Below are 13,872 nucleotides of genomic sequence, written 5' to 3'. Positions count from 1 at the left end.
ACGTGTGTTTAGAGTTGGAACTTGGTCACCTTCAAACTTCGCTATATTAATTGTGTTTTGTCTTTCACCAGCAAGTTCGCAATATTAATTTATTAATTATGCTTGGTCTTTCACAAAACAAATTATGAAGATCACAGTGTTTTCTGTGATTTGGTCATTTTGAATGTCTGTAAACATCATGGTGTGTAAATATGACGGTGTTCATTATCTTTGGTCATTAAACATTTACAGGTTAAAAGCATCACTTTGGTCTCAGAACCATCACTCTTACAAATTACGGAGCGCCACAGGCTGAAACACTGAAATTTCTCTTGTAATCGTAGCCAATTAATGTGAGAATGCATTTGAGGGAATACCTACTTACTCGACTATTCGATCAAACATCGTGGTCAAAGACTTGTCGGTTTGAAGCGAGGCCCAATTTGGACTGAATACCACATCTGTTATACCTTAGATGTTGGTGGTGGCTTGAGCTCCTGGTTATATCTGTTTAATTGTGCTTGGTCCTTTACAAAATCTTAAACATCAGGGTGTTTATTATCGTTGGTCATTTTCAAGGATGCTAGTCAAAACGCTCTTCCCATAATTCGTGACTGTTGGTTAGAAGAGATTGCACATAGGTAAAACCATGTTCAACCCTGAAACTAAGCTCTTAAACAAACGCGTGCCATAATAATTTACAGGTTGAAAGCACTACTTTGCTCTTAGAACTTTGATGTTAGTGGCTTGAGGTCACTGTTATATCTGTTTAATTGTGTTTGGTCATTCGTAAAAACATTAAACATCAGGGTGTTCATTATTGTTGGTCATTTTCAAGGATGGTAGTCAAAACACTCTTCTCATAATCCGTGACTGTTGGTTAGAAGAGATTGCACATGGTAAAACCATCTTGAACACTGAAATTGAGCTCTCAAACAATCACGTCCCATACACATTTACAGGTTGAAAGCACCACTTTACTCTCAGAACTTTGATGTTAGTGGCTCGAGCTCACTGTTATATCTGTTTAATCGTGTTTGGTCCTTCACAACATACTTAAACTTCACGATGTTTATTATCTTCAGCTCATTGTTATCTAATATATTATGTAAGGGGCTTCCCCTGTTTGGATTCCTCATATTTGATTAACAAAAATCCGTTAGACCTAATGCTAGAGTGAATGAGGTCATGCCAAGTGTCGCTTTTATCTTTTTCGATGAGTCTGCACTGCAAGGTTTCATCAATAAATTTTGTAATGAAAATATGATGCATGAGGAATAGTCCAGGCGAGGATCAAATTCAGAATAATATAATTGCTGATTTAAGATCAACAAAAATATCCAATTAGTGGAAAATACATGTAAGCTCAGCAAAACCTCCAATAAAAATAGTTGCCTGAAGTCAAGATATAGCTTCAGCCATTGTTCCAAGGAAAATCTCCTAGGTGGTTCATCGTTAATATCAAAACCTGTAAACGAATTGTGCTTTCACAAAACCTTCCATTTGTATTAATAATTACTATAATCTAAAAACACGTGAGCGTCGTACAGAATTATGAAATAAATGTTATTTACACACAGACTTGGATCTACTTGATATTATATAGAATCACATAATAACATAAAAAATTCTTAGACCATTACATCCATTTCAATAATACTAATGATAGTAATGATGGGCATGAAACTAACCATCATATTAATATATCAAATTACTTTCAACGGATACCATGTTCTTCAAATTGCCACTAAAATAACAAAATATAGAACTGTCATACAATTCTCCAAATATGTTATAGCAACCACGAACTGAAAATCGTCCCCCCCTTGGGTACAATACCCAATGGCAATCATCAAGAGTCAGATGGTGTAGAAGGTGGAACAGGACGTCTATAGTGAGCTAAGTCCGCTCGCATAGCTCCAACCTCGACAAGAAGACCATGTAGAAGCTGCCCATAGGCTGCCTGAGTCGTCATAATGGTCTCCATCATAGCATGAAGAGAGGGAGGAAGAGGGCATATATGCGCTGCATCAATAGTGTCAACATCTATCTCATCATCACCATCCTCGGCAACAACAGATGTGGGATCCCCATGCATGTCCTTATCTTGAACATCTCCAGTAGTAGACCGTACTCGTGGTCTGTTGGATGGACCAACACTAAGGTCGACAACCTTCTTTTGGGCAGTTCGCTATTTCAGAAATTTGGCTCCTATGGGGGCTTGGATGTGAACCAACTCGTGGGAAGGAAAGTTCTTTAATCCTAAATATTTGAGGACCCTATGGATGAGAACTGGGAAAAACAAAGCATGCCTCTTATACTTGCTCCTACGCACCTTGACAATGGTTTCGATGAAATGGGAAGGAAAACAAATGGAACTATTGGTGACGAGGGCGTAAAGCAAGATACACCTGTCTACAGGGATTGTATGGATATGAGAGATAGGGAAAATGTTGTGACAAACTATCCTAAAGAAGATATAATTAAGCTCAGTCAACTCACTTGAGCTAATACTTCGGTCAAAATCCCGATTGTTTGATCGTCCACAAAGAACATCCATAACATCATCAATACGAGGAGACATAGAGTTTGGATAAGTAGGTGTACAAATTATAGGTACATCAAGAGCTTTAGATACGTGCTCCCTAGTTATTGTAAACGGTACACCACGTATGGACGATGCCACCTTGTGACCACCAAGATCCTCATGCACCGATAGATTCGAATAGAATTCTCTAATCAAGTCAGCTGGAGGGGGTTGTATGTTTGTACATAGGGACAGCCAATGCCTAGACTATAGATTCTCACGAACAAAAGGATGCAGTTCCTGTAAATTGATTTGCCTTTCTCCCTAGATACGCCTACGCTTAATCAAGGTTTCAAAGGTTTGCTCATTTTCGGGCGTGAGGAACCTTAATTGATCAAACACCACTTCAGGTTCGGATGCAGCTTTGCATTTTCCCCTCTTAGTCCTCTTCGGACCCATAACTAATCGATGGTCAGTAGTGCAAACACGATCAGCTCACACAAAAACAGAACCAAAATGAAGTTTGAAGCAGAGAACAAAAATTGGAGAGTAACCAGATACCATGTGTAGAAAATCATGCACACAATATACTGTCTAGAGCAGTTTACAACAACACAATGAAAAAACAAAATTCTTATTCACGGGTTGTTTAGTTGGTGCAATAATTGTAATGCATTTTGGTCCGAGTCAATAATTTGAAGTTAGAGACCTAGAGTATATAACAGTAATAATATTATATAGGAAACATACAAGTGGATTTAGGAACTGACATATTTTCGAAATTCGTAGCTACATGTAATAAGTTTCACTAGCTTCTACAAAAAACAGAAAATAAATTGCACAATGTACAGTTCAGACATACAACCAGCATATATCTATACCACACACATATGGAGCCACTGGCAAGTTCATTTTGTGGAAGGAAGACAACCTATGACATAGGCAACCTTACTAACAACAATGCATTTGACTAGCCAAACACCCAATTTCATCACAATCTTCATAGACATAGACATAGAAGTGTGAAGCATCAAAATGCAAAATTTGAGAATAATGCACCAACAATGTGTAATTTCAAAGACAGCAACCGTTAAAAGAGTCTTACTATGTAAAATCCTCGAAGAATTTGCGCGGGAAATTGTGGGTTCTAGCCGGATGAAGTGAGAGCAATCGAAGATGTAATTTCGGACAGCTGCAAGTTCTGCAGAACTGGGGAAGAGTTAATAAAAATGGGTAATAGATTGTAATGTCCATATAACTCGATTTTCAAGAACTCGAGTTACATGCAATCCAAATTTTCAGCACAAGGGCTTGCACATAAACCGATTGTCCGTAAATCGAGTTATGTGTAGCACAAATAACAAGAATCCAGTTAATGGTGGAACGGCTTTCTCATAACTCGATACTGTAGACAACGAGTTAATTTCAAATAACTCGATTATACCTAACTCGAGTTATATTTCTGAGCCCTCCACACCCAGCCCAGATATTTGGACTGGTCCAGATGCAGTCCAAGACGAATCGAAGTTTAAAGGTAGGCCTGCCACAATACTCGATTCTACTTGAATCGAGTTCTGTGCAGTGGACAATCACAAGAATTCAAATTCCTCGATATTTCGGAAATCGAGTTATGTTGTACACATGGACCCACCCAGCCCATAGATTTGGACTAGTCCAGATGTAGTCCAAGAGGAATCCAACTGTATAGGGCTACCTCGCACAAAACCCGACTCTGGTAAAATCGAGTTATTCGCAGTAGAATATCTCAAGAATGCAATTTCTGTGTGTAATGGCTTGCACATAAATGGATACATCATAAAGCGAGTTATTTGCAGAGTTACTCAATTTTGTAGAACTTGAGTTATTTTCCCAGCTGTTATAGTATTATTCTACCATTTCATACAGTGTTCTACTTTAATGGGGAACTTTTAATCTCAACCTAATCTTAATTATGTCAAATAAAATAAAATGAACGCATGTGCAATAAATTTAGAAGTATTTTTTTTTTTTTGTGTGTAAAATTCTATCGCTTTAGAATCCATTATTCTGTTGGAACTAGGAATCTTAAGTAGCTGGAAACATAATATTGGTCCAAACTGAAAGTGCAACATTGGTTTAGACATATGGAAACCCCCCCCCCCCCCAAAAAAAAAAAAAAACTTGTAGCAAATATTTGTTTCATAAGCAGTTAATGGCAGCAGTTATGACAGGAGTCTGACAGATGTTGTCTGTTGAAGAGTAATTACAATTCTCTTGCCTAGTATTATAAGAAATTTTTTCCATATATTTGAATCCGATGCATATACACCAATTTGATGGATTTTGGAGGAGAAAGAGTTCATTTTGAGTTTAAATGTCATTTTTATATTTATATGTTGGGTAATCACTTCATCTATACTATATAATAGAGACTACGACGAGATTCTGGAATCAACAAAACCCTACTCCTTAATCTTTTCTGTTTTTGGAAATTAATAATGTATGTAGTAAAGTCCTTCAAATCTTGTGTGCTTCATAAGTTGTCATGTGGGAGGCTTCAAAGAAATTAAAATTGATAGAAAGGCTGGAGACTTCAGACCTTATATAGTCCTGTTTCTTTCTTCCTTCAAGACTCTCAACATAAGGTTGGACCTTCATAAATAACCTATAACCATGAAAGTTTAGTAATAGATTTTACTAAAAATATAGATCCTTCAAATCTTTATTTAAAATCTTGCAGTTGATCTTTCTCACTGTTCAAGATGCACAAGTTCTATAGGTTTCCAGATTGGTTTTCTCTATAATTTTTTGTTCATTTCTCTGTAATCTTTGACTCTCTTTTTTCCCCAGGTCTCAAAGTTAGGATTTGGATGTATGACCCTGAGTGGAATGTACAATTCCCCACTCCCTGAGAAGGATGGAATAGCAATAATAAAGTATGCTTTCAGTAAGGGAATCACTTTCTTTGATACATCAGACGTTTATGGACCCCATACTAATGAAATTCTTCTTGGAAAGGTAAATGAGACCAATTTTAATTTTACTAGCTCCAAAGTCAAATGGCCTTTTTCCTATCTGGTAGTAAATCGAAAGATGGTCACTGATATGGAAATGTCTTTGTCATACTATTTTCTATAAGTTCTGCTGTTAGTGAACTGATTACCAATCTGGACCATGTAAAAACTCTGTTATATTAACTAAGAGAAGTTAATATTTTTCAGGCCTTGAAGCAGTTGCCAAGAGAGAAAATTCAGATAGCCACCAAATTTGGCATTGAAAAAGTAGGATTTCCTCACATGCAAGTGAACGGTAGCCCTAAGTATGTTCGCTCATGCTGTGAGGCTAGCTTGAAGTGTCTTGATGTGCAATACATTGATCTATATTATCAGCATCGGGTAGACACAAAAGTACCCATAGAAGAAACTGTAAGTCATTCTCTTGCCCTTTCAACCACATGACAGCAATGGTTGGCCTCTTCAATGCTTCCATGTATCCTAAATCTCTCTCCTTTTTTTTTTCCCCTTATATTCATTCTTGCGTTTGCAACACTACTATTCTTTTGAAGGACTACTGCAACAAAAAAAAAAATAAAAAATATTATCCATTTTGTGTAGATTTGATTTCAATATAATTTAATTATCTTATCCAGAAGCATGAGTATGCTCTCTCGAATTTTAATGTTTTTGTACATGTTGGGAGCTTGGCATTGGAATAGTTCCATACAGTCCTCTTGGTCGTGGTTTTTTAGCTGGCAAAGGAGCTGTGGAAAATTTGGCTGCAAATAGCGTATTGGTACATATTTCACCAGTATTTTGTGTTATTCATTTGTAAGATACAAAGATTTTTCAGGAAACAATGATATTTTTCTTTGAGCAACGATTCATCAAGTTCATTGAATAAAACAGTACCTATTTTAGTCCTTGCAGTTTACAAGAAGTTCCAATTTCATCTATAACATTTGAAAAATTGCAACCAAGTCAAATTTTGAAAATTTAGCTATCAAGCTTTTCAATTTGCCACATTATATTGATTGACACAATTGATGGATTAACTTCTCACTTATTTTTTAAACATCTAAATTTGCAAACATCAAAGATAATGACTAAAAATTTTAGATTTGGTGTTATTGTATTAAAGTGTTACAATATATACAAAACATACAACAATGTCATCTAAAAACAACAAAATCCTATAGCAATAACAATGTTGACCCCCCTAAAATAAAATCCAAGAGTCGCCATTGAATGTAATATAATTGAATGACACGCAAAAAGGCCAAAATCCAAACAAAGTTTGAGAAAAAAATACAGCATCACATTCATTTTAAAATACATATGAAAGCTCATCATAGTAATTAAAAATTTTCCAAGAGTGAAACTCTAAACATCACAAAAGTACCCAATCAATAAAGTTGCAAACTGGGATGAATAAAATAGGGATGAATAGTAAAGTTGCAAAGTAAACACACTCTAAACATCACATAATATTATCATCACTTTGCATCCACCCTAACCACTTAGTCTTGGCATTTGAAAATGTGGACGTTTAACACAACACCGTCCCTCATAATCAGCTCAAATACGCAAACATCTCCTACTCGCAAACTATTTTCCCTCACAAATGCAGACTAACCAGCTGATACGACACATGATGAACCCCCACTTCGTTCATAAATGTATAGCTTCATGGGCCATAATCAGTCCACAATCTGGAGCTTGACAGGGAGTATACTTGCTTTGGTGTAGTCCTTGGTAAACCCTTCTCTCGGTAAGTAGTTGATAATGTCTTGGGGTAAACTCTGTACAAGGAACAATAACAGATATTTAACAAATATATTCCAGCAACAAGTATCTAATTGATCTACATCTTTTCACCTAAAAACACAAATAAGCAAAAATCATTACCAACAAAATGTCCAGCAACAAGTATCTAGTGTGACAATCTTTCTAATTGATCTATGAAAAATGATAGTTAATGGGAGTTGCATTTCTAAATTACAAAAATATTCCATTTTAGTGAAGCTAAAAGCTTACCGCACGATCCTTGCCATTAACGTAGGATGGACGAATGATAATAGTGAAAAGGGGATTTTCTGATTTAAAAGCATTGGCTATAGCAAGATTTTCAGCTACACCACCGTCTTTCTTAGGATGGGCTGATCCTGAAATGAGTTGAAAATATGAAGTCATGCACATAAAATTAATAGTAAACATGCTAAACAAATCAACCAGTTGCTCACAAAAGTGTAACATTCAAACCTGAACCCTCTCCCCTATAAAAGTGTTTGATGATTTCAACAGAGCTGTCATCACTCTCATCATCTTCGATCCTATGAACTTGGAGTTCGTCGTCTAAAGTATAGTCTATTTCTGTTGTAGTGGCATCAAATATGAGTACATCAAAGTGTGAATTTCCTTCATATTTGAAAACCAGCAAGTGCCCCACGGCTACACCATGAGAGCTTGCAAATTCGGACCAACCATTTTGAAACCAAACCCCCCCAGCATGTTGTGTCAACTTGACTTTCCATTTTCTACCATTTGGAATAGTGAGAAAGGCCATATCTAACAGATCCACTCCAAATTTCTGCACGAACTTATCTGGAATCCGCTGTAAAAAGAATCTCCATAACATAAATGCAGGCTAGGGAAATAAACACATGCAATCAATCAAGCTCTATGGAGTTGTGCAGCTACCATTGCAGGAAAAATGGATTTAGTGATTGTTAGGTCATATTACTTTCATAAGTGTTCAATGGTATTACTATTTGTTGGATGACCAAAAGCTCAAAAAAGCAGACAAAATCATTATACACAATGCTAGAGAATATTGTTCAATTCACATGGCAGAATACTCCTTAGTTACAGCCCCCCACCCCCACACAAAAAAGAAAAGAAAATCAAACAAAATAAAATAACAGCCCATGCAACATTGACGTTATATTTAATAGCTATAACCTCAATCTGTCATATTAAGGGCTCGATATTTGACAGTAACAAATCTTATTAATTTTTATGCTTTTTATACAACCTAATCTTATAACCAAAATAACCATCAACAGCTTTCAACATCCAACATTTCTCTATTGTTGTTGAAATGTAAAAAATTTTGGGAAAATGTTGTATTTTGAGTGCTTCTGTAATGTGTTTGTGATTTGGTTTTGGGGTGTTGGGGAAACATTGAAGATGACCCACTTTTGTTTATGGGCAGGATTTCGATTTAGACGTACAAATTTTTGCCACTTAGCCACTTCATAAGTTTGTGAACTCTAAAAAACAAATGATAAAAAGAGTGAACGATTTCTGTATCCTAGTTTGATCCCAGGACACAGTTTCACAGTTTAAATTGGGTTATACATCTGTGGTGACCCTATAAGCCCTATCACATTTTCAAAAAAATGCCATCTGCTCTTGCTCTGTATTTATTTTTCCTCAATCTCTACCATGCGCTTATCTCTGTTTCATTTTTTGTTCATATAAAAGTGTTCGATGCAAAAGTACTCTGTTATGTGACTGTGTTCTTCTTAAAGTGTAACCTACGTATTGCAAAATGAAAGTTTTTCTGACTACATGTAACAAATGTACATTTTTTCAAGAATCACAAATAAAGAAGATGAAGTGTACGAAGTGTATTAGCATATGATTCTCAGAGGAATCTAGTTTATAAATTTAAGCATACTTACAAGCTTTCCTTCCTGAACAGCATTCGGCAGAATAATCTTGAAAAAGTGTGGGGACCGATCAGCAGGACCATTGTCGTTGTCTCTCCGCCATTGAGAAGCCATTGTTCTGGTTCTCCAAACTTTTGCTGAGAAGTTGAACAGTTGCTGCTTCGTACGTTTGAGCACTAAATAGTGGCCTGGTCATACACATAACCCGATTATTATGAAATCGAGTTCTGTGTACTGCGACTAAAAGGAGTCCATGCTGTGCGCAGTGTATCTCAGAGGAATCCATGTTGTGTGTGCTGGTTTGGACGTAACTCGATATCCTGAACATCAGGTTACAGTAGAATTACTCGATACTACGATAATCGAGTTACATGACAACAACTCGCTTATACAGAAATCGAGTTAAGATATTTGGACTGGTCCGGACGCAGTCCAAGAGGAATCTAAGTGTGGACCATGGTCTTCAACGTATCTCGAAGCTACAAAAATCGAGTTCCTATGAACTTAACTCGGTAATACGTAAATCGAGTTACATTGACTGGGCTTCCCAACCCAGCCCAGATAATTGGACTGGTCCAGAGGTAGTCCAAGAGGAATCTAAGTGTGGACAATGGTCTTCAACGTATCTCGAAGCTAGAGAAATCGAGTTCTTCTCAACGGAACTTGGTAATACGTAAATCGAGTTACGTTGACTGGGCTTCCCGACCCAGCCTAGATAATTGGACTGGTCCAGAGGCAGTCCAAGAGGAATCTAAGTGTGGACAATGGTCTTCAACGTATCTCGAAGATAGAGATATCGAGTTCTTCTCAACATAACTCGGTAATAATTAAATCGAGTTACGTTGACTGGGCTTCCCAACCCAGCCCAGATATTTGGAGTGGTCCAGAGGCAGTCCAAGAGGAATCTAAGTGTGCACAATGGAGTTATGTAACTCGGTACTACAGAAATCGAGTTATGTTGTCTGGGCTCAAACACCCAGCCCAGATATTTGGACTGGTCCAGATACAGTCCAAGAGGAATCTAACTGTGCAGAGTGCTCTCCAACGTAACTCGGTACTATATAAATCGAGTTATGTTCAACGTAACTCGGATCTACAGAAATCGAGTTACCCAAATACTTGGACTGGATACAGTCGAAGAGGATTGAGAATGGACTGCAACGTAACTCGTTAACTGGAAAATCGAGTTTTATTTAGTATAATCTTTCTACTTGGAATTTTGCTTGCGACTTGCACTGTTCACACCCATTTAGTATTGGCGTGCTTATTCATAGTAAAAGTGGACCTGCTGACAACCATGCTGTGAACAACAAGTCATCTATACAAATGCAGACCAACCACATCCATCAGTAACATTCCCCCATTTCCATTACGCGAATAAAAAAATCATCCATATATACAAGCTTATTTGTAAGTAAAGAGCCTCTATGCATTTAAATCAGTTGATGTACAAAAATAAAAAGTTCAATTTCTGCATTTTAAACATTCTTCACAATTGTAACTTGAAACTTGGACAGCATCCGCCAACAATGGTTTTAGGCAAACATGGAGTCTGCGCATTTGAGTGACACCTTCTTTTTGTTCTCTTTAGAAGTTGCCTCCTTTCTGAGGAGTAGCCAACACAGAAATTAGTATACAACCCACAGTAATTAATAAATTGAATTGACAAATACAGAAGAGCCTTCAGGCTTGCCTGCTTAAATGAGGAGCATCTACAGTTACAGCTTGGCGACAATTACAAATCTGCAGCAAAACATATACAGTTAGGGAAATAGAGACCCCATGAATACTAGAATATGTACACCACAAACAATAAGATTGAAAGAACACCAAAACTGGGACAAAAGACTTGGAATGGTAATATGTAGGAGTTAAGACTAACTGCAACTACTTGAAGAAGTAATCACAAGATTGCCCAAAGTGGAGCTAAATTTGATACAATGGTATTACTATCATGGTTTCAATTTACAAATTACTGCCCACATCTTAATTATAACTCATATAATGTAATATCTAAACATGTAAAGAAGAATAACTTGTGATACCCCCTTGTTACTATGATTTGTAATTGTTACCTGCTACATAGCACCATGGCTTGTTCAAGCCACATTTCGAGTTGGACATGTACGACGGTTATGACCCTCTTGGCGACACAACCCACACTTCAACTTTGGTCCATTCTCAATCCACAATGAGGTTGGCAACTCCCTATCCTCGTCATCTATCTCATTGCGGATTCTCGTGGACTTTGGCCGACCTTTCTCACGAATCAACTGCTGGTTTGGCATCACGGTTCTCCTTTTTGCTGGCTCCGGCCATTCTAACCTATCTTTCAGTGGTTGGAATATTGGCTCATAGCTGTGATACCGTTCTTCAACGCGGTAGAAATGATCCATATACTCAGTGGCATCATGGTTGTGTTTGGCACAAACTGCTATCAAGTGGGAACAGGGGATCTTGTTTGCTTCCCATTTGCCGCACGTGCATGTCATGTCTATGAGGGAAACCTTATGGGTGTGATCTCCACCGCCAGTGTTCAACAGTGAAGACTGTGTCTCCACTGTATATAACCGTTGTTGCGCACTTATCCTTCTAACAATATGGAGCTTCGCCTTCTCTTGATTTTCCTCGAACTTGTCATAGGCATATTTGCACCACACTTGCCCCTCTTCCAACTTCTCTAGGGTTTTGTTTCGACGTTCGTCAAAGTATGAGTTCACCTTGTAAAATGTAAACTTCACCATTGCAGTTATGGGCAAGCTACGTGCGCCCTTAAGTACCCCATTGAAGCACTCTGACAGGTTGGTTGTCATTGCCCCATATCGGTGCCCATGGTCATGCACAAGTGTCCACTTTTCTTGATTTACCTCCTTAAGATAGTCGTACGCAGTCGGGTTGACATTCTTGATGCAATCCATGGTGTTCTCAAACTTCCTAACTTGATTCGCAGTTGTTGCGTTCCATACCAAGTTCTTCAACGGCACACTATTGAAGTTAGTGTTAACATTGCTTACTAAATGGCGGAGGCAATACCGGTGATGGGTTAAGGGCGGTTGCAAGTAGCCCCTAGTGGTGTCATCAAAGCATGATTGTATCCCACGATGCCTGTCGTATATTATACACAAATTGGTCCGGTCTGTAACATAGGTCAACAGGCATGCCAAGAACCATCCCCATGTCTCCGTGCTCTCGCTTTCGACAACGGCAAATGCGAGTGGATAAACCTCGTTGTTACCATCTGTTGCCATTGCTATCAACAGCTTTCCTTTGTACTTGCCATAGAGGTGCGTTGCATCTATGCTTATCACCGGCCTGCAATGCCTGAACCCTCTAATACACGGACCGAAAGCCCAAAACGCGGAGTTGAATATACAAGTCCTCGGGACATGGGGGTCACACTTTAATGTGGTCACAGTATCCGGATCTGCATCAGACAATGCAGCTAGAAATCGTGGCAATTCTGCGTACGACTCGTCAAAATCCCCGTAAATACGTGCAACTGCCTTCTGTTTGGCTTCCCAAACCTTGTACATAGTTACATCATGCCCATGCCTTACATGCAACATACTACGCAAGTCCCTTACCTTTCGGGTTAGGTCCTCCCGTACATACTTCTCAAGTGCAACGGAGATGAACTTTGAATCCATCATCCGCCCATCAGTTGCTAGCTGGAAGGATGAGCAACTATGGGGACCCTTACATGTACTGATAACCCACATCCCGTGCTTCTTACTGCAATTGGCCCGAATTGACCACAAACATGCCTCATGTATGCACCGCACTACCGGCCTATTGGTGTCAGACTTGATGACCTTGTATTGCTTATTATGCTCCACAGAGTAGAGGGTCAACACATATTGAACAGAAGCTTTATTCTTGAATAGCATCCCCCTTACTGGGTGGTCACCTTTATGCCAACTTGTAAGATGTCCTGTACCCAATGCAGGTGATGGGTCATTAATATTGTCCCATGTGTTTGATGTGAACCATTCTGGGATAGGAACTGTTGTAAGGCAATCCTCCTCGTTATTTTCGATCAGTGGTACATCTAAGACCTCCGCGTCGTCCACTGGTCCATCAATATCAATGAACTCCTCGTACACATCTCGGCTGGCATCAATATCAATTCCCCCGTCCATATCAGCTTGGACATGTTCATATGTGTGACTAGACCCTCCCACATCATGTGTATTGGTGGCGCCCAACACTTCGGTGTTGTCCAAATGATCAACCGCACTACATGGTTGATTATTGTAGGGGAAAGGCGTGGCATAGGCAAAGGGAGGATACACGTCAACTGACAATGAATGCGGCTCTTCCACCCCACTGGCATGCTGTGAACTTGCACTACCATGGAACCCAACAGCCTCAACAGTTACATACAAGTCGGACGCTATGAACTGGGGGGTCCGCTTAATCACTGCCCACATCATGTCCACGTCAGCATCGCAACCCAACGGATTTGAGTTGTAGACAACCTGAGTACTCACAAGTATCTAGGGGGCACGGTACACGATGGATATCTTATGTGACTCATTGTCCAACCGTAGAGCTTCCATTATCTTCCGGTGCATTTTTCTCAAGTGTGTTCCCCATTTCAACTCAATGAACTTCTGCTTCACTGACTCGCCTCTATAGGACAGCCCATGCAAGTCATGGAAATACTATTCCCCATCATAGTAAACATAGAAGCAGTGACGACCCATGCCAGACCTGG

The 13,872-nt window shown here is 38.8% G+C and overlaps 2 protein-coding genes and 1 long non-coding RNA gene across 3 annotated transcripts; 1 reads left to right on the top strand and 2 right to left on the bottom strand.

The window, feature by feature from the left end:
• Window positions 1-5,414: 5,414 nt before the first annotated feature.
• LOC115989241 lies at window positions 5,415-5,751 on the top strand. The gene is made up of 2 exons (XR_004091848.1): window positions 5,415-5,503; window positions 5,707-5,751. It is a non-coding gene; the product is annotated as an uncharacterized LOC115989241 (long non-coding RNA).
• Window positions 5,752-7,181: 1,430 nt separating this feature from the next.
• On the bottom strand, window positions 7,182-9,269 carry LOC115990539 (B3 domain-containing protein At4g01580-like). Its single transcript, XM_031114363.1, has 4 exons — window positions 9,168-9,269; window positions 7,744-8,095; window positions 7,519-7,646; window positions 7,182-7,283 (listed from the first exon to the last, which is right to left on the bottom strand). Exons 1-4 carry the CDS (start codon window positions 9,267-9,269, stop codon window positions 7,182-7,184), a joined length of 684 nt encoding a protein of 227 aa, XP_030970223.1.
• Window positions 9,270-11,254: 1,985 nt separating this feature from the next.
• Window positions 11,255-13,588, bottom strand: LOC115990538. The gene has a single exon (XM_031114362.1). It carries the CDS (start codon window positions 13,586-13,588, stop codon window positions 11,255-11,257), a length of 2,334 nt encoding a protein of 777 aa, XP_030970222.1.
• Between the last annotated feature and the right edge of the window lie 284 nt (window positions 13,589-13,872).

This window comes from Quercus lobata, chromosome 5, assembly GCF_001633185.2.
Source record: "Quercus lobata isolate SW786 chromosome 5, ValleyOak3.0 Primary Assembly, whole genome shotgun sequence".
NCBI classification, from domain to species: Eukaryota; Viridiplantae; Streptophyta; class Magnoliopsida; order Fagales; family Fagaceae; genus Quercus; species Quercus lobata.
The sequence above is the reverse complement of the archived record's forward strand: the minus strand, read 5'-3'. Positions and strand labels throughout refer to the sequence as shown.